General features: G+C 48.5%; 1 protein-coding gene across 1 annotated transcript in view; it reads right to left on the reverse strand.

The window, feature by feature from the left end:
• PAPPA (pappalysin 1) overlaps positions 1-25,454 on the reverse strand; it is a gene marked incomplete at both ends in the record, with an annotated part of 252,378 nt that overhangs the window by 209,592 nt on the left and 17,332 nt on the right. The window contains one exon of the mRNA XM_079706315.1: positions 9,370-10,432. Within this exon, the coding sequence (XP_079562441.1) occupies positions 9,370-10,432 (1,063 nt within the window). The remainder of the gene's footprint in view (positions 1-9,369; positions 10,433-25,454) is intronic.

Here is a 25,454-nt window from a genome sequence, read left to right on the forward strand (position 1 = left end):
AGCTCGAAACAGAGACACTAATCCTCTCACTCTCCACCCTCCACCACCAGACCGACAAAACAACCTAGAACCTGGAAAAGAGAGAGAAAGAGAAGCAGAGAGGGAGGGAGAAAGAAAACGTCCCTCCATAAAAATGGGTAAACGGGAGCCTGTTCAAGGTCTGCAGACAAACCCGTGAGCAACACGCACTGCTGTCCACACAGTGGTTTTGTGTCTGCAGAAAGGGAGAGCGGAGGTGTGAGGGGTTCCCTCTTAGGAGGTGGAAAATCGGCCAGCGGTGAGTGTGAAGGTACCAGCCAGGCCGAAATCAATTTAGGGAAATGCGTTTCACGGAAACAAAATGTACCGGTGTCTGTTCAACCCACCCTCACACCCCCAACCACTCTGCTTCCTAACCTGGAAGGGCGTCTGACTGAGCGCTGAGGCTGTCATGAGCGGTCAGTGTCACCAGTGGATGCGGAAAGGAAAATGAGGGTGCTGACCGAGCCAAACCCAGAGAGGAAAAAAAACCCAGCTGCCTCCCTCTGAGGCCCTCGAAAGGGCGCCGCGAGCTCCATCCCTCTGTCCAGGGAACTGGGGGTGGAAACACACCTCTAGGAAAGGCACGAGAGAGGGAGCAGCTCCAATCCTGGCATGTTGGGGGCCTCCCTGGTGTGTCCTGGAGAAAAGGTTCCAACTCTCACCTGTAAACTCTGAGATGGGTGTGCTGTGGCCAGGGTCCCAGGCGCTAGTGGAAAACGAGCCCCATCCTACACTGCCCAGAGGGTCCTGAGCACGCTGTGGGCACCTGCCTGGCTTCCAGCTCCCTCCCTAGGACGTGTGCATGTAAACTACTCTATGGGATCCTGGGACCCCGGACGTGCCTTTGCTTTTTGTTGGAAATGCATACACTTCACGTGGCCTGCTGCTTATCTCTTCGGAAAATGAATACATTAGCATTTAGCATTTAGCATGGCTTTCGGAGGAAAGAAAATCTTTTAAAAATGGAACCTACAGGAGCCAAAATCAAAGGGCCCTTGGTAATACAGAGTGATGAGGTCATATCCAACTCCCACTCCGACCTGGAGGTTCTAGTGAGGGGCTCAGGATCTGAGAGGGGCTGGGAGTGTGGGGATGTGCATGTCAGAGGTCAGAAGATTTCCCAGAGACAGAAAATCCCCAAACAACCACTGTTATCTGAGTGTTCACTAAGTGCCAGGTGCTGTCCTAAAGGGTTGACTGGGTGTAATTTCACTGCATCCTCTAAACCACCGAATGTTCCTTTAATTCCCGATTTTACCAAGGAGGCAACTGAGTCTCTGCTAAAGGAAGAGACTCATTCAAGGTCACAGAAACGTTAAGTGGCTTGGTTCACATCCACTGTCTCTCTGAAACTTGTATTCTTATTTATTTGCTGGACTGCCTGATCTCCCTTTCTTCCCCACAGATCGCTGTCGTGAGCACCTCATTAAACACAACTTTAGGGGCCATAAGCAGTTCTTCTCCTGCTCTCCATCACCCCTCTCATCTGCTCTCAAAGACCAAAGTCACATGTGCACAAGGGTCACAGATGGAACCTGTGAGTCAAGGTAGACTTTGTTCAGAAGGGAAGCAGGAGGGAAACCCAGGCCGAATCAAAGAAAACGGGACCATGTGGACAACGGAGGCCTGGATAGGGTGTTTGTGTATCTACACTCAAGCACACATGTGGGCTGGACGTGGTCAAAAAAATCTAGTCACTTTAACCAAATCAGCATACCACCCACTATGACCAATCCCAACACTGCCTGGGACCGTTCCATGCTGCGGAACTGCATCCTCTAACACAGTTAGACACTTGGGGTGTTTTCAAAGTAAACTAGTGTGCAAGCTCAATGAGCTTGATATAAGTTATGTGGTCTTCATTTAAAAAGACCAATTCTGTGGCCAGTCCTTAAAAAAAAAGTTAGCATTTTAAGAATGGAAGTAATCTGGGTAAATGCCCTCAGTGTTTGGATTGCAGTTTCAGCCAGACCTTCTTTATCAGCCTGCAGTCTCTGTAAAACCAAGCTGGCAGAGAGGAGCCCACGTGTGCATGCGAGCAGGGAGGGAAATTTCCCCAGCACCTACTATGTGCCAGGCACTGTCCCAGGTGTTTCACACACCACGGCTCCATTTAAATTTCATGACATGCCACAGGATAGCTGTTCTCACCCAACTGTTACCGATGAGAACTCAGCAACTGTTATTGAAAGACAGGCCAAGGTCAGACAAGGAACCAAGACCCAAACCCTGGTCAGTCTCCAACACCCATCATTTCTCCACCACACCAGGCCTGACTCCTGCTATTGCTTTAATGAACGTTAGTCACGTTAAATAAACTCAGATATTCTGATTATAAAATTCCAAGTAATTTCTCTTACATGATTACTGGAAAAGAATGAACAAAGTTACTGAAAAAATAACAATGCCTTCTTTCATCTGCGTGCTGGTTAACTCTTCCCAGAACTCCTTCTGGGATATTTTTTTTTTATGTGACCCTCAAGGCAATTGTGTGATCCTGGCGGTCAGATATCATTATCATTCCCTTTCAACAGATGTAGAAATGGAGGCTCAGGGAGATTAAGAGATTTGCCCAAGACTGCATAGCTAAGAAGCTGCCAAGTCAGGGCTCGAATCTATTTCCCCTGAATTCTTCTTTCATTCCACATCAGTCTGACTGTGGGAGCTCTACAACCTGATGATCAAAAGGGAGCATCTACCTGCATGAAGTCCCAAGCAGACCCGCCTCTTTCTTCTGTCTTCCCCACAGCTTCCCACCTCAATCCCTCTGCTCTCACCTTGCTCTTTTCTATCATTCCAAAGCCTACGAACGCTGGAAACTTCTCCGCCAGAAAACCTTTCCTAATCTCTCCAAACCACGGTGAACCTGCCTTTTCTCAGAGCTCACCTAAGCCTTATCATCTGTATGGTTCATTTGGAATTGAATCATCTGATCTCTTGCCATCTCTTGAATGACTGTAACAAAATGTAATTAAACCACAGCATACAAGTACCTCTAGGACACAGATTCTATCTTGGATCCCTAGGGCATTTATCACAGTACCTTGGATATCGAAGTGCCTTAACAAAATATGGATGATGAGTAAGAACATGATCATCCTAAATAGATCTTCTCCAAGTTTCAAGCTGCCGGCTAAGACATCAAGGCAATGGAGTGGATTGAAATGCCTTGGGAGTGGGAGATGAGACCCCGGGGCCCCACTCTTTCTGTGAAGTGTGGGTCGGTGCTGCCCCTTTCGGGAGCTCACTCTCCGCATCTACAGCAAGATGGGCTGGACCACTCCACTGCTCCTTTCGGCACAGAGTCCTGGATTCCACTCGACTTTGCCAGATTTGGAGGGACCAGGGGAGAAGGAAGTGTATGTTCCATGTGATCATTCCAGAAAAGAAGTGAGAGACCCCAACAGAGTTTCTCATTAGAAGGCAAATCATCTAATGGCTTCTGATAAGGGGCAGGGGAAGAGACCGAGGACTACCGACGCCAGCAGAGGGGTCAAGGAGGCTGCCTCAAGGCGTATTCCAGCCCTTTCCAAAGATTCCAGCAATGCCAACTTGGGTCCAAAAAAAAAATTAGCATGGCCCCAGGGGAATGCCCTTGCTACATTAAAAATAATAATAAGGAGAAGGCAAAGAAGAGGTTTCCCTGTGAGCCATCAGGGTGTAAGGGAAGTCTCTTTTTTTCTATCTGCCCTACGCCGTATTGAACAGATATTCAAGGACAAAGGTGAAGTTCACCTAACGGTGCCAGGGCTTGCAGTTTGGAGGGGTCCACGCAGGAACTTGGTGGGTGTTTTGCAACACCTTCCCACAGTGGGGTGTGTACAGCCCAAAGAGTCAGCTGCCCCTGGATTTCCTGATACTGGGGATTTCTATTAATATCCGGGTTTTCCATTTCATTTATAAAAAGACGTGTGAAGTACACTCTCACTTGTCTGCAGACATTTCTAATGGCTGCAGATGAAGTTCTGCCTACCTGGCTCCTCTCCACTACTTTAGAGAATGGCCAAGATTCACTGGAATGTCTTTTTCGAACTGTCCAGTCTGATAAAAAGACCTGTACTCCCCCCACCAAGAGCTCCTCTTGGCTGAGACTGGGGGTCCTTCTTTCATACCAGCGATGGCAGTGGTGTGTTTATTCATCTGTCTTATCCACTAGATGGTGAGCTCCCAAAGCGCAGGGACTGGGCTGGTGCAAAAGGAACATTCAACCGATATTTACAGAGGAAAGAAAAGAAGAAAAAAAGGAAGGAAGGAAGGAGGGAGGGAAGGAAGAAAATAAGAAGGAAATGAAGGAAGGGAGAGAGGCTGGCTAGAGTTTCCCCTGAGATAAATTGAACCCTTCTCTGCTTATGGTCTGGTCCCAGCCATACTGAATGACTCCTTATTCTCCAAGCCCCTCCTCGTCCCATTCCGCCCCCTCCTCCTTGCTCAGGCTGCAACCTCTGCATGGACTGGCTTTCTCTGTGTTCTGGTCGTGTTCTGGTCGCTCACCCACATCCATTCCCTACCCCTCTCCACCCTGCTCTGTGCCCTTGGGAGGCTGGCCTCCTGGTGTTGCATCGACAGATGCCTCTGCCTCATGACTGCCAGTGTGGTTCCCCGATGGGAAGCGCTGGCAGGAGACTAGAAGGTGGAAGAGAATGATCACGTGAAATTTACGTCTCTGGCTCCCTTCTGGCCCGGGGGGCTGAAGTTTGTCGCTTCTTCTCTGCTGAGAGTCCCAGCTGCCGCCAGGACACCCTCGCCATTCAGCCACTCTCTTTGGGTTCTGTAACTACTTCCTCCTCTTGCCAAGGATGGAAATGGGTCCCCACTGTACTTGTCCCTTGCCTTGCTGGCTGTCCTGAACGCTGCCTGCACTGTTGTAAATAGCCTCTCCTCCCAAATAGCCCCTCCTTCAACTCTACTGAATTATTCCGTTTGAATATGCCATCTGTTTCCTGCTAGGACCCTGACTGGTGCAGACTGTGTGTGTCTCTCTCTCTTTCTCTCGGTGCTGTCTGTTCCCAGATGACTACTCAAATCATGCCTCCTCCAGCCGATTTGCCTTGTCTTCCCTCGTCAGCATACACCTCTGCTTTCTAGGTCTCCTGATCCACTGTGTGTCTCTAAAACCACAGATCAGAGTTTCTCTTGTTTGAATATGAGTCCCCTATGAACGTGGAAGCCTCTCAATGGTGAGAAACATGGCCCACTTGTTGCAACATCTCCGGTGAACAGGAGAGAGGCCCGCAGGGCTATACATACCCAATAAATGCCTGTTAGAGAGGATAGAAACAGTCGCCATTTAATTCCCTAACATGACTTGGAAGAAGACAGCAGCAAAAAGTTGGGCTGTGCAGTGGTCAACCTTAAGACCATCAAGGCCACCTTCTCTACCTTTGCTGTAATCCTGGCTACAACCTCACTGTGCATGCCTCAGGTGGAGGGAAAATCATTCACCTGCAGAGAAGCACTCCCCAGGCAGGACCATTCTGATCAGGGGTGACATTAGCTGCTACTCAGCTGCCTCCTGTAATTGCATCACTTTGGTCCCAGCCATGGCTTAGAAACCATATAGTATGATTCTGTTCCCTTTTCCATAGGACAGGCCTTTGGAGACTTGAAGTGCATGTGTTACGGCCCTATGGTCATGGCCTTGAGAGAATTTTCTCATCCAAGCCAAACATCTTCAAGAGGTTATACAATACAGCTCCTGGGGCCCTCGCAGTCCCAGTCCCCTTCTTTGCACACATCCTCACTTGGCTGCCCTTAATAAGAAAAACTCATGGCCAGTGTAGCTCTAATAGTTCTGCAGTGGCTCATGAAAACCCAAGGCCCTTATCTGATTCGCTTCCAAACTCACTCACTCAGCACTTCATAATCCCAAATGCTCAGGGAGGGCTTCCCTGGTGGCGCAGTGGCTGAGAGTCCGCCTGCCGATGCAGGGGACGCGGGTTCATGCCCCGGTGCAGGAGGATTCCACATGCCGCGGAGCGGCTGGGCCTGTGAGCCATGGCCGCTGAGCCTGCGCGTCCGGAGCCTGTGCTCCGCAACGGGAGAGGCCACAACAGTGAGAGGCCCGCGTACCGCAGAAACAAACAAACAAAAAAACCCCAAATGCTCAGGGATATTAGGGAAGAAGAGAGCAAGGACAGACCACGAGGCGGGCAGGTATCTGGGAAGGGCAAGAATGTCAGGGTAGTTCTGAGAAGCTGCGCCATGACAGACGACCGGGACTTAGAAATCTAGAGCATCCTCAGCCCCAGTTTGACCACTAATGAACCATGTGAGCTTCGGCCTCAGCTTCCCTCTATGGGGGAAAACGGATTTGGACCCACTGATCCCTGAGGATGTTTCTAGGTCTGACATTAGACACCATTTCGATGTCTTCTGCAGCCTTCTGCTAGGACTGGGTACTCCCCTGTAACACATGAGCTCCTGAGAACGGGGACTAAGGGGCCCAAGGACTAGTAGATAAAGAATGCGCTCACATGTGTTAGAAGAAACGGTCATTCTCTGATGGAGTCTGCCAATCTGCCCAGCTGCATTACTGGTGGATCTTATTTTACTCAAGCGAACCGTTACATAAATTTTCAGAATGGTGAATCTTAATCAGTGCTACTCAAAGTAAGCAGTGCACGAACTGCTTCTTACTAGTCTATGTCACAATAAGTATAGAAGTGGAGAGAAGGCATTTAGGAACTTTTGGATAACTCTGACGATGCTTCACCATACTTGGGGTGAAGAATTCATTTTATAGCAATTCATCTTTTCTGTATATTACAAAAGTATTGGTTTGCAGCGTATAGGAAACAAAGCTGGTTCTTCACCATAGATTGAGAAGTAGGAACTGAATTACTGTCTTTATTGTCTTTACCCACTGAGGGGGGCGGGCAACGCAGGAGCACATCTTGGGTAAAAGATAAGTTCAGCTCTTCATTAAAAATCACCCAGACAATGTCAATCTAATTTTCTATTACAGGTGTCTTCCTTCCTTCCTCCCTCCCTCCTCCCCTCCCTCTTTTTGTTTTTGAAGTCACAAAGCAAGTATTTCTCCACAAACTTCCACAGGTTTCTCTCTGCACACGGGAGGGCTGATTCAGCCAGAACGCTGTCACCCCAGCTGCATCAGGAGATGACACATTCCCAGTGGGGCTCACCCAGGACACATGACTTTCCAGCCAGCAAACAAACAGGCCCTGGCGTAGTGGTCACAGCGCTGGCACATGGCTGCTCAGGGACATTCTAGGCGTGGGGTCCCGTGACTTAGAAACGAGGAGGCCGTTGGTGCCTGCCAGCTCTGTCTGCTGATTATGAGCTATCTGGGACCTGGGGTCCCGTGGCCCCTGCACCCAAGCACAGAGTGCCCGCCACAAAGGCCAGCTGCCCTTGGTCCTGACTCAGTCATACTCAGCAGTTTTCTCCCAAGGCTTTAGGAAAGCCACCCTGCCCGTCAGCCCTGTCCTTTGACTCTCCCTCTTACTGTTCCTTGGACTTAAAAATACCACCCCCACCCTTCAGTGGGAGCTTTGGCGTCAACAGACCAAGATTCAAATCCAAGCTCTCTGCTTATTAGCTGAGTGACCTGGGGTAAATCCCTTCCATGTTCTGAATCCTGGATTTCCTTCAGCAAAGCAGGGGTAAGGGTACCCACCTTCCCGGTACTTGGTAGGTGCTGAATAAACATTTGTTGCATGAACGAATGAATGAATAAATGTACAAATAAGTGAATGACTGCCAGTACCCCTGGCCCCTAGGCCTCCCCCATGCCCACTCTGCCTGGGCACACCAGTTAACTCCTGGGGTCTAGCTCAGTAGTGCACACACTGCATTAATCTCGGAAGGCTTGCATTTGTGATTTAGCCAAATGACTTTCCTGACCTGGGACCGTGGCCGAGTCATTTCACTCTCTAAGGCCCTCTATTTCCCCATCAGTCAAATGCAAATGCTAACCCTGTCTAGTCTTCCTCATCAAATTCTGTCAAAGCCCAAATGAGAGCAGAGATGAAAGTGCATTGTGACCTCGAAGGAACTGGCCACACACCAAGGCTTCTTCCCACATGGGCTGCTCCTGTCTCTGAGCCAAGGTGAGAGTCCAGGGGCCCGCCCGGTGCCAGGAGGCTGAGCTGACGTGCTCTGTGGCTTGGTGCCAGGCACGACATTCTCCTGCCAGCATCGTCATTCCTTTGCACATAGGTATTTTGTCTATGCATGGGAGGCCCTTGCTCTTGTGAGAGAGACATAAAGAGAAGAGTCAGCAGAAAACCTGCAGAGGTCGGCAAATGTGCTCGAGCCATCAGCAAGTCCAGGGTCCTGCGAGTTGGACAGGATGGAAAAGTTCAGCTTGAATCTGGGAAATCAGGAAACTTGATATGGACTGTCTCTCTGGCTTAGAACTAGTTCCCCTGAGTCCCACACCAAATACAGATCACCCATGGCTCCCCCTTGGGTCTTTCTTTGGGGTTGCTGGTCCGAGTTGTGTCACAAGGCAGAGGCTAAGTCAGGCATTAGATAGAAGACTCCCCTTTCTGCCCTCTTCTCAGCAATATATGAAATTCCTCTGCCTGAGTGTCCTCCTCTCTCCCCCAACTTGATCTCCGATGTCCAACTGTACCTAAGCTTTCCCCAACATATTCAGGCTGCAAACCAGCTGTTCCTCTTTGACCCCCTGTACACATGGCACATGCTCCCTTTCATTGTTCAAGAAACGACAAACACGCCTATCAAGAGGTAATAACCTGCTAGCCCCTAGAAGAGACCTGTGCTTTACGCACCCTGATTCAACCTTCAAAGCAGCTTCAAAGTAGATACCATTGATTCCCATGTTACAGATGAGGAAATACCTTGTAAGACGTCACAAAGTGAGGAAATAGACCTGAACCCAGTCCGTCTGACTCCAGCCAATCCCAACTCGATCAGCACTGCCCAACAGAACCTTCTGCGGTCATGGAAGCGGTCCTATCCCTCTGTCCAGTGTGGTAGCCACTATCCCCGGGCGGCTACTGGGTTCTTGAAACGTGGCTGGTGTGACTCAGGAACTGGATTTTAAACTGCATTTCATCTTCACTAATTTAAATTTAAACAGTCACACGTGGCCAGTGACTACAGCATTGGACAGCACAGCTCTTTATGATGCAGGTATTTGTCCTCAGCCCAGGTGGCCCGGTTCAGACCCTGAGCCCCTTGCAAAGACAGGGTCCTAAGAGTTCCCTCAGCCCCCAGGAGGCGCTCCATAAATATTCTGGTAAGGGGTACAGTCCCCGTGATTACTTGATCCATCTTCTGGGTGAACTGGAAGATTCCCGCAAGCCCACTGGGCGTCAGGAGCCGCGCAGGGATCAAAAGAGGGAGGAGTCCAGCTCTTACCTGTGCGGAGAGTCGGGATCGAAGCAGGTCTTGGTGACATCGGTGATCTCGGGGTCACAGCACTCCCCACCGTCGAAGTTGAACCGCTCGTAATTGCAGTCCATGTCGCACACCCCGTTCTGCTGCTTCTTGGTGAAGGCAGGGTGACGCAGGGGGCGGCAGTCCCCGCCGTCATGGCCGGTCAGCGTGTGGTTGCACTCGGGGTCGCAGTTCTCGTCCCCGATCTTGCTGATGTCGCAGTTGGCCAGGATGAGACGACGGCGCAGGGAGGAGTTGCTCACCTCCAGCACCTCCAGCTCCCAGGAGATGTTGTAATGCTTGAAGGCCTCGGCCAGCTGCCGGTGCTGGAACTCGATCTGCTGGCGGCTCACCGTGGGGTTCTCGTGGCCATCGTCGTGGAGGTTGACCACGCGGTAGCGCACCGCCTTGGGCCGGCGGAAACGCGGCAGCTGGTTGTAGCTGGAGATGACCTTGGGGTTGTCACACAGCGTCTGCCCGCACAGCGGAGGCTCCAGACTCGTGTCCAGCAGGAAGCCATGGGCGCCGCTGGCCTCCACGCGGGGGATGCTGCCGTCCTTCATGGGGGACCAGGTGCGCTTCACGTTGTCCCAGTTCTCCTGGAGGAGGAGGTGAGGTAGAGGAGCGTGGAGGCCACGGGTCCCCATGTCCAGCAGGACCTCGCGCTGCGTCCTGGCCACCTTCCACAGGCTGAAGCGCTCCACGTAGCCCCGGTAGTTGTGGTTCAGGGCGCTGCCTCCCAGCATGAGGACTTTACACTTCTGGGTCAGTGGGCTGAAGATGCCACCCACCTGCTCCCCAGAGGTTGCCACCTGGGCACCATTCACATAAAGCTTCATCAGCCGCCCGTCGTAGGTGGCAGCCAGGTGTACCCACTGGCCTGGGAGGTAGCTGCGGTGGGCATTGATGGTGGTCACTTGCCGGGCCCGGTCTGTCTTCAAGGAGAAAAAGTAGCGTGGGTCTCTGTTGCCTTGGTCACTGACGGTGTGAATGCCCACGACCCATCCTCGGTCACGCGAGGCATAAGAACATTTGTCATATAGCCCTATGTGGCCCCAAAAGAGAAAGATGAATAAATAAAGGATGGAGGAAGGAGGAGGGTAAGTTATTTCTCTCTGATCAAATTTATATCAGGATGTCCTAGACCAGGAAGTTTTCAAACCGTGCTCAGTGGGATCCTGGCAGTGACTAGCCAAGCCTCTGGGACCACCTCTAGGGCAAGGCAAGGGCTAGAGGAAGGGAGAACACAGGTGAGTTGCCTTTGGGAGGTTCTCACCACAACTTTAACCCATGTGGTTTCACTTTTTTTGGTTCTGAGTATGGGGCATACAAGAAAGATATTTGTTTGCAGAATGGGTACTTGAGCTAAAGAGAACAACAGTGATAATAACTAAAATCTGAAAACCTTTGATTTTGCAAACCTGTTGGATGGGGAAGAGGACTTTTTAAATTAAAAGCATATTTTAAGTGTAGAATGACATAGGTGGTGAGAGGAAGAGGCGAGAGGACAATCAAAGAGATGATGATGAATAGAAGATGCTCATTTAGAAGGACAGCTCTGACTACGGTCACTGTAACTTCGGGCGTACATCAGCCACCAGCACTCATCATTGATCGGCGGTGGTGGATTGTTGGGAAGGTTCCCTGGAGAAGTGAGGGTCAAGGGCTGCAAAGCTACTAGTAAAGCTTCTATCTGTAACAGGAGTCCTGGCTAGCCCCGACACTCATCCCCAAAGAAAGGCGGACATGCTTACTATCTGAGCTGGAATTCCAGTTTTTAAATACTTCCAGCTCCTTCACTTGAAAGGTAAGGAAGTTGAGACCCAGCGAACGGAAGGCATTTGTTAGGTTACATAGAGTCATTGGCAAATTTCCTGAGAGCCAATTCAAGCTTGCTTTTCTCTAACACTAATGCTAATATTTCAAAAAATAAAAAGCATCCTCTTAACATAAAAAGATGTTGGGGCTGCCTTCATTAAGTAAAAATCTTCCGAGCCTCTATCGCAGGTCAGGCATTGTGCTAAGGTCTGTGTGTGCATTAATTTATTTAATCCGTGTAGCACCCACAAGGTGCTGGCATTAAGTTAACAGAGGAGGAAGCAGAAATTGAAGGAAGTCAAGAGATGGATGGGTTTGAGGTCAACTGGTTGGGAAGTGGATCCCAGATCCATCAGATCCTGGGTCCACTGTCCTAGGGACTAACTCTACGGTACGCCCCTCTCCCTCATCAGTGCCACCAGGGATCTATCTGGATCAAACCACCTGCCTGGGGGTGTCCCAAGGTTTAATTGGGTGTTTGGGAAAGTTCCAAGCCAGACATCTCTAGACCTACTCTGGGAACCTCAGGAAGTCACTTAGCAGATTCTCTCTGGATCTAATTGTTTTTATACTCACCAACCCCCATTCCCAGTCTTTCTGGAATATACTCAGTGTCCTTGGCATGGACAGCCAGTTGGATGGGGAAGAAGACTTTCTAATTAAGAGTGTATTTTAAGTGTCGGATGACGTATGAGGCCAGGTGGGAGGAGAAAGAGAGGAATAGGAGAATGAATAAAAGATGCTCATTTAGAAGCACAGTCCCTACTTTCGGCTGGAGAATTGTTGCGGTCACCATAACTTTGAGGGTGCATCTGCCATCAGCACTCATGAAATGAGCACAGAGGGCTTCCAGCAACATCGGTAGAGGAGGCCCACACAGTCTGTACTCCTCTGTGGTCACTGGGGCCTTAGAATTTGTGTAAACCTCTCTGTTAGCAGCTGACATAGATGGTAGTTTGGGCCAGGCATCTAAGTCTGCCTACACCTCTCCTACCACCACTCCTGTCCTATAATCCTTCACGTAATGGCCAGGGTCTCCTACAACGTCAACCTGCTCTCACACCTTGATGAAGCACCAAGTACCTCCTCTGGGTCTTGGTTCTCTACCTGGAAAAGGAGGGGACTGAATGAGGTTCCCCCCCACATGCTTGGTCAAGTCTGATTTTCTGTGTTCCCAAGTTTCCCAATGGCTAAAACAGAAACCACCTCTACCAAGAAGCTTTCCCCAATGGTCCTCTGAGGAGCAATCATTCTCTCCTCTGAATTCAATTTACTTTTCGGAAACTAGACACTTGTTCTCTGGTTTTGGAGTCTCCCCTAGACTGGACGCTTCTTGAGAGTGATGGCTCTGTCTGGGTCATCTGTACCCTGTCCAGCACCTTGCACTATGCCCTGTACACAGCAGGCGCTCAGCAAGTGTCTCACGAATGAGCACATGAATGATTCTAAATGGAGTGGGAGAAAAGGAAAGGACAAACAGAAGCAAAGGCACTGATTTATGTCTCCCTGGATAAAGGACAGAGAGAATCAGAAGACAGAGTGTGTTCTTGGTCAGGTAGAAAGAGCAGGCTCTTTGGACTCTGGGTAATTCTGATGACAGCGATTACTGGCTGTACATCTGGGGCATATCGCTTCACCTCTGTGGATCTTAATTCCCTCATCTGTACCTCTCTTTACGTATGCTGTCGTACTTAAAAGACACAGTGGCTCTACTACCCTTGGTGTACAGTGGCTGCCCAAATGGGAGTTCATTTTTAAGATGCTGGAGTGTCTGGGAGTGATGTCAAGGATGAAAAGTAGAAAATGACTAAAAACAAAACACGGAAACACCAGAGACAGAGGGTACCCTAAAGGCATCTTGACTGACGTATCAAGAGCTGGTAGGACGAGGGCTCAAAAAAGCACAAGTGATCCTCAAATCCACTGGCAAACTCTACTTAGATATCACAAATCCCCTTTGGCTTTGCTACTGTTATGAGGCTTGCATGTTAAAAGCTACCTGCCCACTGACCGAGGCCAGAGCTCTGACTCCAGGTTTGGAATGAGTTCCCCCAGGTCTGCTGCTGGCTACGGGAAGCAGAAGCGCACAGGCCCCTGGAGCACCCCCCTCTTGGGCCCCCCATCCCACCTCTCAGCTCACCTTCTCTTCCTCCCCTGGCCAACCCCTCCCCCTTAAACAGAAACTTCTTCTAATGAGAAAATTCACATTTGAAACAGGATCCTTTTCTCTCTCTCTCTCTCTCTCTCTCTGCAGGTTTTTATTTTGCCAGGGGCTCTCAGTCCTGGTTTTCCTGTTGCCTTTGGAAGGCGGCTGGCTGGGTTAGCAAGGTAAACTGTTTACACATCTGTAGGGTGCCCTCCGTTCAGGACCTTCCCGGAGCTGGGGACCCGGGCTCTGGCCACCTCCGTTTGCAGTTGAGAGAGAAGAGGGTAGCAGTGAGGAAGGCTAGACTCTGTGACACGGAGCAAAGGACCAAGAGGTGGCTTAGCCCCAGGAAGCAGAGAGGAAGGGCAAAGAGAACCCTCTCTTTTTCTCTTTTCAGTGGAACCAAGAGGAAGCACGTTAAGGGAAATGAGGACCTTGAGGCAGTGGCTTCAGAAGTTCAGAGGGAAACATTTACCTGGAGTGTTAGTGGTGAAAGGAAATCACTGAACTCTAATAGGGATGGGGGTGGGGTGTAGTGCTGAATGGGAGTTATTTCTGTACAAAAATAACGTAATCAACAGTAGTCACATTTCAGAGGGCTGGAAGGGAGGCACTGATGTATCACCAGCCCAGAACCGGGTATCTGGGACCAGAGATCTGGGCTCAGCTTGCTGGACGACCTTGCCTGGGGACAAGTCACACCACCTCTTATGCTGCCAGGTCTCATTTCCCTTCTCTGAAAAAGGAGGGGTTAGGAGTAAATGATCCCCCCGCTACAATTTAAGAGCTCTTTTGTTCACTGCTAGAATGGTTCCCTGTAAGTAGGAGATGCTTCAAAAACACGTGTTGATTTGAACTGGACGCCTCATGTCATTGCCGGTTTTTGCACGCTTGGAGGATCGTCCTCTGTGTGTCTCCATACCGGACAAGGAACAGTGTTTGTCCTCGGGAAGACACAGGTGAAGCCCACCACGCCTCCATGCCATCCTTCCCCACGGTTCTCCAGGAAGACAGAGAGACACAGTGGAAGAAACAGTGAGAGTTGGTCTGAAGTCGACACCATCTGTGTGGTACTAGAGGTTGATCTCGGGATGCATCGGCAGGGGGCAAGACATGGAAGGCCACAGGCGATCCTGCACACCATCTACATCGAATTAGCATAAACCTGCCTCAAAGCTATAAGCACACGGAAGCAGCAGGCAGTGAAAGTGCCAGAGGCCATTCAACAGCCAATGAGGTGACTGGGGCACCTGCACAGATGGAGAAGTAGAGGCCCAGACCAGGAAAGGGGCTGCCCTGGGTCTCATGACCATCACCTGTCGCTTGAACCCTGGTCAGCTGGCCTCTCTAATGTGCCCCTATCTTCCTGCAGCTAGGTTTGCTGGGAAAAGGGCTTCATATTCCAGCAGAAGCTTGATGTTTATTTATTCTTATTGCCTCTTTTTTGTCTCATCTCACCCCAGACACGAAGAGCATGTATGAAGGAGGCAAGTCCAAAGGCAGGAGGCTTGTAGGCAGTCTCCCAAAACCTATGCCAGGGCCACACTGGGAGAAACCCACGGGCTGTGGGGTCACCCTCTCAGGGCCACTGTAATGTCACTACCCCAGGGCAGTGCTGTGTGAGCGCAGCACTCCAGCCCGGGTACAGACAAATCTTCCTCCTCCCTGTCCAAACACTCATCACTTCCCTAATTACGCATTCAATGTCTGTTTCCTGAGTATGTCTGTTCGGTTCATTTCTAAATGCCCAGCATCCAACACAGCATCTGGTACCTTGCAGGTGCCCCAGAGAGTCTGTCATTGAAAGTATAAAATAAAGGAAGGGAGGAAAGGAAGGACACTTCTCTATTGCTGTGTTCCTTCTAAGAGCACATTACCCTTTGTTTAGAAACTTACTAAGCACCACGTGCTTACTAAGTGCTTAATTCTCTTACTTAATCCTCACAACAAAACGATCAACGCAGCCCATTCTGCAGAGAAAACATGGGCTCAACAAGGCAGTGGCTTGTCCAAAGCAACACAGCTTAGAATCCGTGTCCATAGGGTTCCCAGGCCCAGGTTCTTAATCACATCACTGCATTAAGTGCCAAGTGCCCAACACTTGACTGTGGGCTGTTTGAGGACATGCCCCCCCCCCAAAAAATATTTCTGTAAGTTCAGCAGCGCCAACACAAGCAAGTTGAATTGAACTGCAAGCCAGCTTTCTGTGTCGTTCTTCTGCCTGGACCTAAAAGAAATGGACTGAGAATCAGTGGTTCTTTATTACCAGTGCTTCATCTGTTCTACCCGGCTTGTCGCACTTCACTGGGACCCAAGATTCGCCTGGGCCTGGTTGTCTATCTGGAGTTTGAGATGCCTTCCTGGCCTTGTCTTTCAGCAACTGAACCTCCATCACTAGCCTCCTTGCTTGTTGGTTTCTGACCCAGCTCTGTTCCAAGGTCCGGGCTCTATGCTGCAATGTTCTTTTTCTTCATTTTTTCTTCGAGGTTGCCGTCACACGCCTGGCTGCCTGCCATCTTCTTTTCCATCTGTTATGGGCTGAAACATGTCCCCCCGCCACCCCCCGAAACTCATATGTTGGAAGTCTAGCCCCTAGTACCTCAGAATATGAACTGGTTTAGAGACAGGGTCTTTAGTGAGATAGTTAGGTTAAAATGAGGTCACTTAGGGTGGGCCCTAATCCATTATGACTGCTGTCCCTGTAAGATGAGGAAATTCAGATACAAGGGGAAGACAATATGAAGACATAGGATGGAGAAGATGGGCATCTACAAGCCAAGGACAGAGGCCTCAGAAGAATCCAAGCCTGCAGGCACTTTGATGTCAGACTCCTAGCCTCTAGAATTGCGAGAAGATAAATCTCTGCTATTTAAGCCACCCAGTATGTGGTGCTTTGTTATGGTAACCTTAGCGAACTATAATACAACCATTCAACAAGTTTTTTAAGCTCTCCCATTGACATTTCTCTAAAATCTTTCACTGCCTCGTGCCCAGTTCAGAATCCGTCTTGGTTACAACACATTGCCTCAACTTAACTCGATTCCTATTGCGAGCAGGGCAAAGTGGATTAGGAGGATACCAAAACGGGTGGTGTCGTCACCACACAGGAAACTTTCCTCACAAGAGAGGGATGCTTCTGTATTCCAGCTTGAATGCGCACTTCTGAAGCCCCTGCTGTGTGTTGAGCATGTACATAGCTGCTTCTGGGCCAAGGTGTCTTACATAACCCTCACAGTACCTTGTATAACAGGTGCTGTTTACAGATGAGAAAACTGAGACTCAGAGGGGTTTGGTCACCTGTCCAAGGTCACACAGCACTAAGTGCTAGGAAAGACTGAAATTCAAGACTCCTGATGTCAAGTTCAGTTCCCCCACAGATGAGCAGGACCTCAGCTATGGGGACCTCGCCGTGCACTGGCATTTACATTGCATAAGGTATTATAAGTAACCTAGAGAGGATGTAAAGTATACAGGGGGGTGTGTGTAGAGTATATGCAAATGCTATGCCATTTTATATAAGGGACTTGAGCATCTGCAGATTTTGGTATCTGTGGTGGGTCTTGGAACCAATCCACTGTGGGTACCAAGGGACAACTGTAATGATAGTAATATAAAGAGAATTTGCTAAAAACGCCTTTAGGTAGCAGTCTCTCTGCTAAGCACAGACACCCCATTTAGTGCTCATAATAAACCAGTGAAGTGGGCTTTACTGATATTCTTTTGACAGAGAAAGAAACAGGTGCAGAGAAGCTAAGTGATTTCCCTCCAAGGATCCCAGCTAGAGAGCACTGGAATCACAGACAGGCTGACGCTAAAGCCAGAGCTCTCTTCCAGGATGCTTTCCTTCAAAGGGAAAAACTCTTAGCCTACGATCAAGGTTCTTGTGTTGCAGCTCTGCCACTTCACTGCTGTGGGTCGACGGGCAAGCAGCAACACCCACTCCCCACCCCCGCCCAGGGCATCGTCAAACCCTGCCTGTGAAATAGGAGGGTTTTGCATCAGATGGCCCCAAAGGTCCCTTCCATCTCAGACTCCCTGTGACTCTGAGATCGCAAGTCCTTCAGACGTCCCAGCCTTGGTTCCTGCTGTGGGAGATGGAAGGTAATGGACGAGCAGGGGGAGGAGGGAAAGGAAGGCCATTTCAGGCCCTCCAACTTAAGGATGTCCACTAGCTGTGGAACATCGGCCAGGGGGATACGAGCAGAGGTGAGAGGATGTGGGGATGAAAGGGGGGAATTTAGGTCAACAATCTGGTTTCTTTCAGGAGGCTAAAAAAAATTAAAAGCTAAAGGTTGGAGCTGGTCCTTTTTTTGTTTTGTTTCATTTTGTTTTCCCTTCCATAATTTAATGGCTGGTATCAAAGCCACAGAGAAATGCTTGAGAGAGCAATCCTATGGAAAGCTTTTATCTGTCTAGAGGAGGGTGATTAAAACAGACAGATTTGGGTTAAGTACACCCATGGTCCCCACACTTGGTTCAGTTGTGGGGGAGGACCACCAAAACGACCCTGGAGGACTCGGCAGCACCAGGCATTCAGAGGAGGGCTGTGACGTCACCGAGGTGGGCACCTGAGGGGCTACTCCTCAGCATCCTCATCCCTCCAGGCCCACCTTGGCTCAAAGGACTGCTCTTAGGAAGGAGGGGGCTTGGAATAAATCATATCAACGCCTGGCTGGAGGCTTATCCACACTCTACTGAGTTCTGGACATCCCTGTCTCCAGGTGTGAGAGAGGCTGAAGCATCAAGAGTGACCCTTTGGAGCAACTCACAAGGTCAGGATTAGCTCAGGCGCCTCCTGTGTGTTGGCCGTGCAGGTGAATAGGTGGGGCCACATTTGCCTTTGCAGGACCAAGAGGAACAGCGTGACCAGCATCCATGGTAGCATCCGTGTCTGCTCTCTGCCTGTGTTCTTTTTTTTTCCCTGCTGGGAACCATTACCTGAAAAGCCCCTGACACTCACTTTTCTACTAGCTGTGTGACCTTGGATGAGCTCATTCAGCTCTCTGAGCCTGTTTTCCCATGTGTATTCCAGGGATTGAAAAGTCTTATCCTATATACTTCAAAGGTCTTTTTTGAGAGAGAAAGGAGATAAATGTACACATACTTCCTTGCAAACTATTTAAGGCCATTCAGATGTAAGGCAAGGTTAACAAGAACATGTCCAAGGGTTCCTAAAAATCCATTTGCTGTATTAATACACAGACTTATGTAATGTGCTTAGGATGGCAAAGTGCTCTTAAGGGCTCAAGGTGCACCTGTGTTTCCCTCTGGATCTTTCCTCGCCAGTCGGCCTCCTTTGCTCACATGGAATCAGGCTCTGTGTAAACAGAATGGTCAGGGTTTTAGAGACCAATGAATGTACATTCAAATGCTGGCTCTGCCATTCACTAGCTGTGTGACTTGGGACAGTCAAGGCGTCTCTCCTTGTATTAGTCTTCTCATCTGTAAAATGGGGATGATACTATCTACCTCTGCTGGCTGTAGGGGTAACTAATGAGATAATGAATGTACCAGACTTGGCACATGGGCTCTGGCAACATAACAAGCATTAAGCACTTGTACTGTGGAGTCCCCAGCTCTGTTGCTTGTTAGCTATGTAGCCTCGGGCAAAATCCCTTCACCTCCCTGATAATTTCCTCAACTGTAAACTGATAATAACAGTACTTAAGGCATAGTGACATTTTAAGGCTTTAGTACGAGCATACAAATACTCATTTGCATAGCACATGATAAATGTTAGCTACACTTTTCTAATTGGTATTAATAATAAACAGCCATTCCTTTTCCTCAGAATTGGGAACATTTTTCCCCCTTCTTCTGTGCTGTTAAACGTTAACCTTTCTGACACTGTCCTCTGAAATAGAGACCTGTTCATCGCTCTCTTTTTCACACAATGTCATCGAAATTGGTGCATATCAACTTAAAAAAAGGAAGTGGGAGGAGGAGAGGGAGAAAAAGACAAAGAAGAAAGAGGAGGAGGTGGGGTAGAGGATGAAGAGGACAGGAAGAGAGGAGGAGGAGGAAGAGTCACGCATTTTCATCTGTTCACCCTCAAAAAAGTTACGGTCACACGAATCAGCCCCTGGTGGACTCAGCGGTGCTGATGTTGGAGCTGCCCTGGAGAAGAGCGCCTACCTTCGGTCTTTTCAATGATTTGAGGACCTCCAAGCCCTCCCTGCTCACTCACCAACCCTAAGAGGCAATGGCACTGCTTCCCAGAAAACTGTCAAGACCGAAGCCTCCTGCCACCCTCACACCTCACAGCAGCCCCAAACCCTTACTCTTCACATTCAGGGAATCAGGCATAGTCAGGACTGGAGGTTCCCTTAAAAGTCATTACATGACCTTTACCACCCAACCTCCTGCTTGAATCACCTGTACATCTCTACAAGCGACTGTGCATTATTTCCAGAATCAGAGAACTTCTGATCACCTGAAGAAGGCCTTTGCACCTTTGGGCATTTCTCAGAGCTCACCTAGGGTGAGCCAAAATCAGCTCCCTTTCCTTTCCACCCAGTGGTATAGGATCTGGATTGCAGGAACCCACAGAGTTCTTCAGTACCCTTTACCCCAAGAGAGCCTAGAGGTGTCTGAGGCTTTCCATCGTGCAATCCTTGGCTCTTCTTTTCCATAAGTCAACATCCCCGAGTCCTGCCTGATTTATTAATCTATCCATTCACCGATTCTTTCAACACATATTCACCGGGCATCCACTGTATCAAGCCCTGGCTAGACATTCGAGGCATTGAGCTATACTCTCTGGTGAGAGACCTGCTGTTCCCTAATGCTAATGCCAGTCCTTCTGTTGAGGCAACATAGATACAATAAGAGTTGATACTATGCAATTAGGAAGACCTATTATTACCACACCTGCTTCTTTACATTACCCCCAGGATCATTACTCTGATTTGTTCTAATGCCACTCCAAGCCACATGAACCTACTGAGAAATAAATAGAGCCACCATCGATGATGTGCCATGTTCAAAGCCAAGAACTTTATGTGCATCATCTCACTGGATTATTATAACTACTCTACGAGATAAGTTCTCTTGGTCCCATTTTATGGGTGAGGAAACTGAGACTCAGAGTTGCATTGACTGGGCAAAGGTCATTTGACTTGTAATAACACAAACAGGATTAGAACCCAGCTCTCTGACTCCAAAGCCAGATGCTTAACCAATGTCTTATGTTGTGTGTGGATAAGCATAAGCAGAAATTATTTTTTAATTAAATATTTATTTCCTCATACAGCCAATGTTTTAATCTTCTCCATATTAATTATACACTCTGTCAATTATAACAATACAGGAAGCATTCTTAACACTCTTTGGAGTTTTAAAGTGTACAAAGGATCTTAATTATTTCATTTGCTTCTCCCAGAACTCTCTAAGAAACTGTGATTCTTTTCACACAAGTGGGGAAAGTGAGGCTCTGAGAGGGTAAAGAGTACACATCTGTTTGCCACTCTGAATCTAGAGCCTTCACAGGGTGCTTAGGACATTAGTCTTCAATAAACATTTGTTGAATGGATGAATGAGGGAGTGAATGAACCAATTAATGAACAAATACGCCAAGACTTGTGAAGAAACCCAATTTGAAGATTTTGAGGTTCGGACCCATCTTTATAGTACTGGAATAACAGTCCTGACTTGGAGGCAGGATAGGAATCCTTGTGCCACTGGGTAAGGCCTTCTACTTCCTGGCCCTCAAATTTTCCATCCGTCTAACAGGAGGTTGGCATGGGTGGGCATTAGGTTGGCTGTGTAAAATACTAAAAAGAGCAACAAGAAGTCAGGAAAGGGGAGTTCCCTGGTGGTTCAGTGGTAAAGAATCCACCTTCCAATGCAGGGGACGCGGGTTCCATCCCTGCTCGGGGAACTAAGATCCCACATGCAGTGGGGCAACTAAGCCTGCGTGCCACAACTACTGAGCCTCAACTAGAGAGCGTCAACTAGAGAGCCTGCGTGCGGCAAACTACAGAGCCCATGTGCCCTGGAACCCACGCGTCACAACTAGAGAGAAGCCCACGCCAGAACGAAAGATCCCGACATGCCGCAACTAAGACCCGATGCACCCCCAAAAATAAAAAGTATAAAAAAAAAGTCGGGAAAGCCATTTGCCATATGACTAAGCTGTGTGACCTGAGTCAAGTCGTGCTTTCTCTGGCCTCCTTTTCTTATCTGTGAAAGAAGACTGTGGTGAAATCACTTCCAGGGCTTTTCTTAAACACAGGGAAAAGATTTCTAAATTGGGAGTGATGAGACATGAACATTTGTCCTGATTTGCCACTAAGGTACTGTTGATCTCGGGCAAATTCCTTTCATTCAGGGTGGGATCATGACTGATGGGCCCTGGGGACTTTTTCCTTCCTCTCTAAATATACATAATTATATTTTATCATTGTATTGGTATATAAAGATATATATAATCAAGAGGGTGGATTCGTTGTTACATATATATTATTATTATATTAGCTTTTTTCTTCTGATCTTAAAAGAAATTAAGCCATTTTTATGGGCCCCTTGAAAGTACTGTGGACCTCAGGCACTGTGCCAATTGCAGCTAATGGATGAGTCGGCCTTGGGTCCATCTCTACAAAAGATGGGTCTGCATCTACAGAATAGCATGGGAGGAGGCATGGAGCACCTGCGGCCAATCCAAGGAGCTCAAAGGGATGGGGAAGATTCCCACATGGGAGAGTCAAATGATGTAAATTTCGTAAGTGACAGAGGCCCACAGCAAGTTATGTAAAAACGCACCCCAGACAGTATGGGTTGAGCTCTGGAAACAAAAGCTCCTCTCTGGTGCGAGCCTGCCATCCCCTCATCCGGCCACCCAGCCAGGGGTGAGCCTTTCAGGGAGAGAGATGGCGAAGGGAGATAAGGAAGGGACGCGGCCAGACAGGCAGATCCCTGCTTTGCCGGGCTGGTGCCATCCGGAATTACTCTCCAAAGCAGGGAGGGCAGTGATCGCTGATGTTTGCTAAGCACTTGCTGCGTGCCAGGCACTGTGCTTAGCTCTTTGCGTGGAGTAGCTCAGGTACCCTTCACAGTAACCCGAGCAGGGAGGTACTGTCATCTCCATTTTACAGATGAGAAAAATGATACTCAGAGAAGCCCAACTAACTTGCCCAAGCCTGAGTAACTCACTGGCAAATGACAGAGATGGGATTCAAACCCAGGCAATTAGTCTCAAGGGTTCACACACTTCAGTTCTGAATTATGCTGCCCAGCCGGGGAAAACTGACTACATGAGGACGAGAAGGAGTTTTTAATTATAAATAAAGAAAACATAATCGAGTAAGTTCTAGTAGAGGTATAAGCCAAAGAGCTCAGCGGAGGGAACACTTGAATCAGACAAGGAGGCTCCGGGAAGTTTTCTTGGACGCGTGACACAAGAACTGAGCTTGCACAAGGAACAGGAATTTGGTGGCGGCGGGGAGGAGGCTGGGCAAAGACCTTCTAACAGAAGATGAAGGATGAGCAAGGGCAAGAGCTGTGAAGTCACCGGAAGACGGCTCTGGAGACGAAGAAGACATCTGCTTTTGATGGAACTGAGGGTGCACATAAAGGGAAATGGGATAGTGAGGGGCGTCTAAGGCTCGATTGTAAAGGGCTGTGAATGCCATGCCAAGAGATCTGAAGCTTATTCCATAGACAATAGGGAATCATTGGTGGGTTTTGAGAAAGAGAGTCCATGGGGGTAGGGATCATTAGCTAGGGATTTCATGATGCTCTTATCGATAGGGCCACAGAGCTGAAAGAACGAGGACTCCTATCTCAGGACTCCCTGGCCAGTGCTCATTGGCAATCTGGAGCCATTCAGCCTTAAAGACTTACCAAGAAAAGCATGGAATGTAAGCAAAATTTTGAAAAGAAGGCTGATAGACTTTTCAGATATGAATTTTCTATTGTTTTGATATCTGCTAGAAAATCATAAATTATGACTCAAAGGAGCTCTTTAAAACTCCAGATGGATAAATGGTATTTAGATGCTGCCTGGTACTTCAGAATTTAAATTTTATTCCGCTAGGTGGAGAATGATCTAGCTCAGCCTTGAGCTTGGTCTCTAATTGACCTTGATGACATATCATCTACCTTCTGGGGCTTGGTTCCCTCATCTGCTCAACTAGGAGAGAGTGGAGAGTGAATCTCTAAGTTCTTCTCCACCTCTGATAGCCTATCACATAAACTCTTGAGGCGCAGGTATTGTATCTCCTGTGAATTCATACTCTGAGTGCTTAGCCTGGGACCTGACACAAGGTAGAGCCAATAAACAATTGTTGAATGCATGGAATGAACTGAGCTTTTAATTCAAGACTCCTGTGGAATCTTTAGGGGATTTTAAATAGAAAGTTTGGAATCGGTGACAATTTTTTTAAACAGAAAACCATAAAAACAAGCAGATCAATAACCCAGACAGGTTAGTACTTCCTCTCTGGCTGTAAAAGATGTTGAGGAACTGAAAGACTCTGGAATAGAGAAGACTGATGGTGAGGTGGCCAAGGACCCTGCGAAGTCAAGGGGAAAACTAAATGTGAAAAAGCACGGAGGTGGGAAGAGTGTTCTAAGAACACCAGATAATTCTGTTTAATCAGAAGAGTCCACGTAAGACAACTGTTCTCAACCAGTGAATATGTGGTCATGTTTCTGCAGACATTTTTGATCACCACAGCTGGGGCTGGTGGGGAGTTGCTTCTGCATCTAGTGGGTCGAGGCCAGGGATGCCGCTAAACGTCTTACGACGTACAGGACAAACTCCCACAACAAAGAACAATCCATTCCAAAATGTCACCTGTGCTGAGGTTGAGGACCCCTGACATAAGGAACTAGGAAATGTTATGGTAGGAAACAATGTCTGAGGAGGAAATTCAATGTGAGGCTAAGGAATTCCGACCTGATCTAGAGAGGTTTGTGGAGGAATGGTTAGAACCTGGATTCTGGGGATGAATTCTACCCAGTACTTGCTGTATGACCTTCGGCAAGTCACTTAACTTTCCCATATCTCAGTTCTCTTATATGGAAAACTGGGATCTATATCCAAGGGTCCTCGTGAGGATTAAAGAGTTAATACATGCAAACTCCTCAGAACAGTGTCTGGCACATATTACGTGCCAAGTATGTTAGCTATTATCGTTACCACGTGTAGGTAATAGGGAGCTATAGTAGACTCAAGTTCGAGAGAGTAACAAAAGAATTGCTTCAGTTGCTGATAATCCTAGAAAAATGATCTAGAGCTGTATGATCGTCATGTGACTATTATATCCACCCAATTGACAATCCTTCTTCAATCAGCTTCTGCTTCAGATGACACGGCAGGCTGGATGTGTGTGGGTCTGCCTTGCTGTTCTCAAGCCACTCCCTGTCGGGGCTCTGTTTTCCAAATCTCCATGAGGCCCAAACCAGCATCCAACTGCCTCTGCAGTCCAGGATCCTCACGGTTTTAATGAATAAGTGGAAGGAGACAGAGGAAGCCAGACATGAAGACAGATGGAAAGATGGAAAGGCAGGAAGCCTTCCACAAAAGCTGCTGCCAGGGATATACCCTGTTCACAGGGATTCCAAGGACAGAGTTGGGGGCGTGTTTTAGAGGTTTGTTGGAGCTACTGATACTATTTTCTGGGAACCCTTGTTTGTAAACAGATATTTCTGCTGACGCTGGGCTTTGTAAGGGCGGACAGAGTCGGGTGGGGGGGAGAGTGTTAGAGAAAAAGGCAGGTTGTGTCCGCGAGCCTTAGACCATGTGTTTGTTGTTGAGAATACAAAGACCTCACTGTATTAAACGAAAATGCTTGTTTTACAAGGCGAGTGGGAATATGATAGGTACATGTCGAATGCTTCGGAAACTGAAACAACCCCATGCCACGAGGGCTTCCTGCTACATCATGCGTCCAGGGGCACACGCGGATCACGAAGGCTCAGAATCACTATACCAGGGCTTTGGGGTTTGTGGGCAAAGAGAGTTCCAGGAGCTAGATGACGGTTAGCTCCCTTTTCTGCTCCCTTTATAAAGCCTGTCCTTTCCCAAGGAACCCTGCCTCTATTGCACACTCTCTATTGGTTTCCCACTACCTGCTGACCCAAGGGTAGAATCTGTTATTGA

The sequence above is a fragment of the Hyperoodon ampullatus genome (genome assembly GCF_949752795.1).
Source record: "Hyperoodon ampullatus genome assembly, chromosome: 6".
NCBI classification, from domain to species: domain Eukaryota; kingdom Metazoa; phylum Chordata; class Mammalia; order Artiodactyla; family Ziphiidae; genus Hyperoodon; species Hyperoodon ampullatus.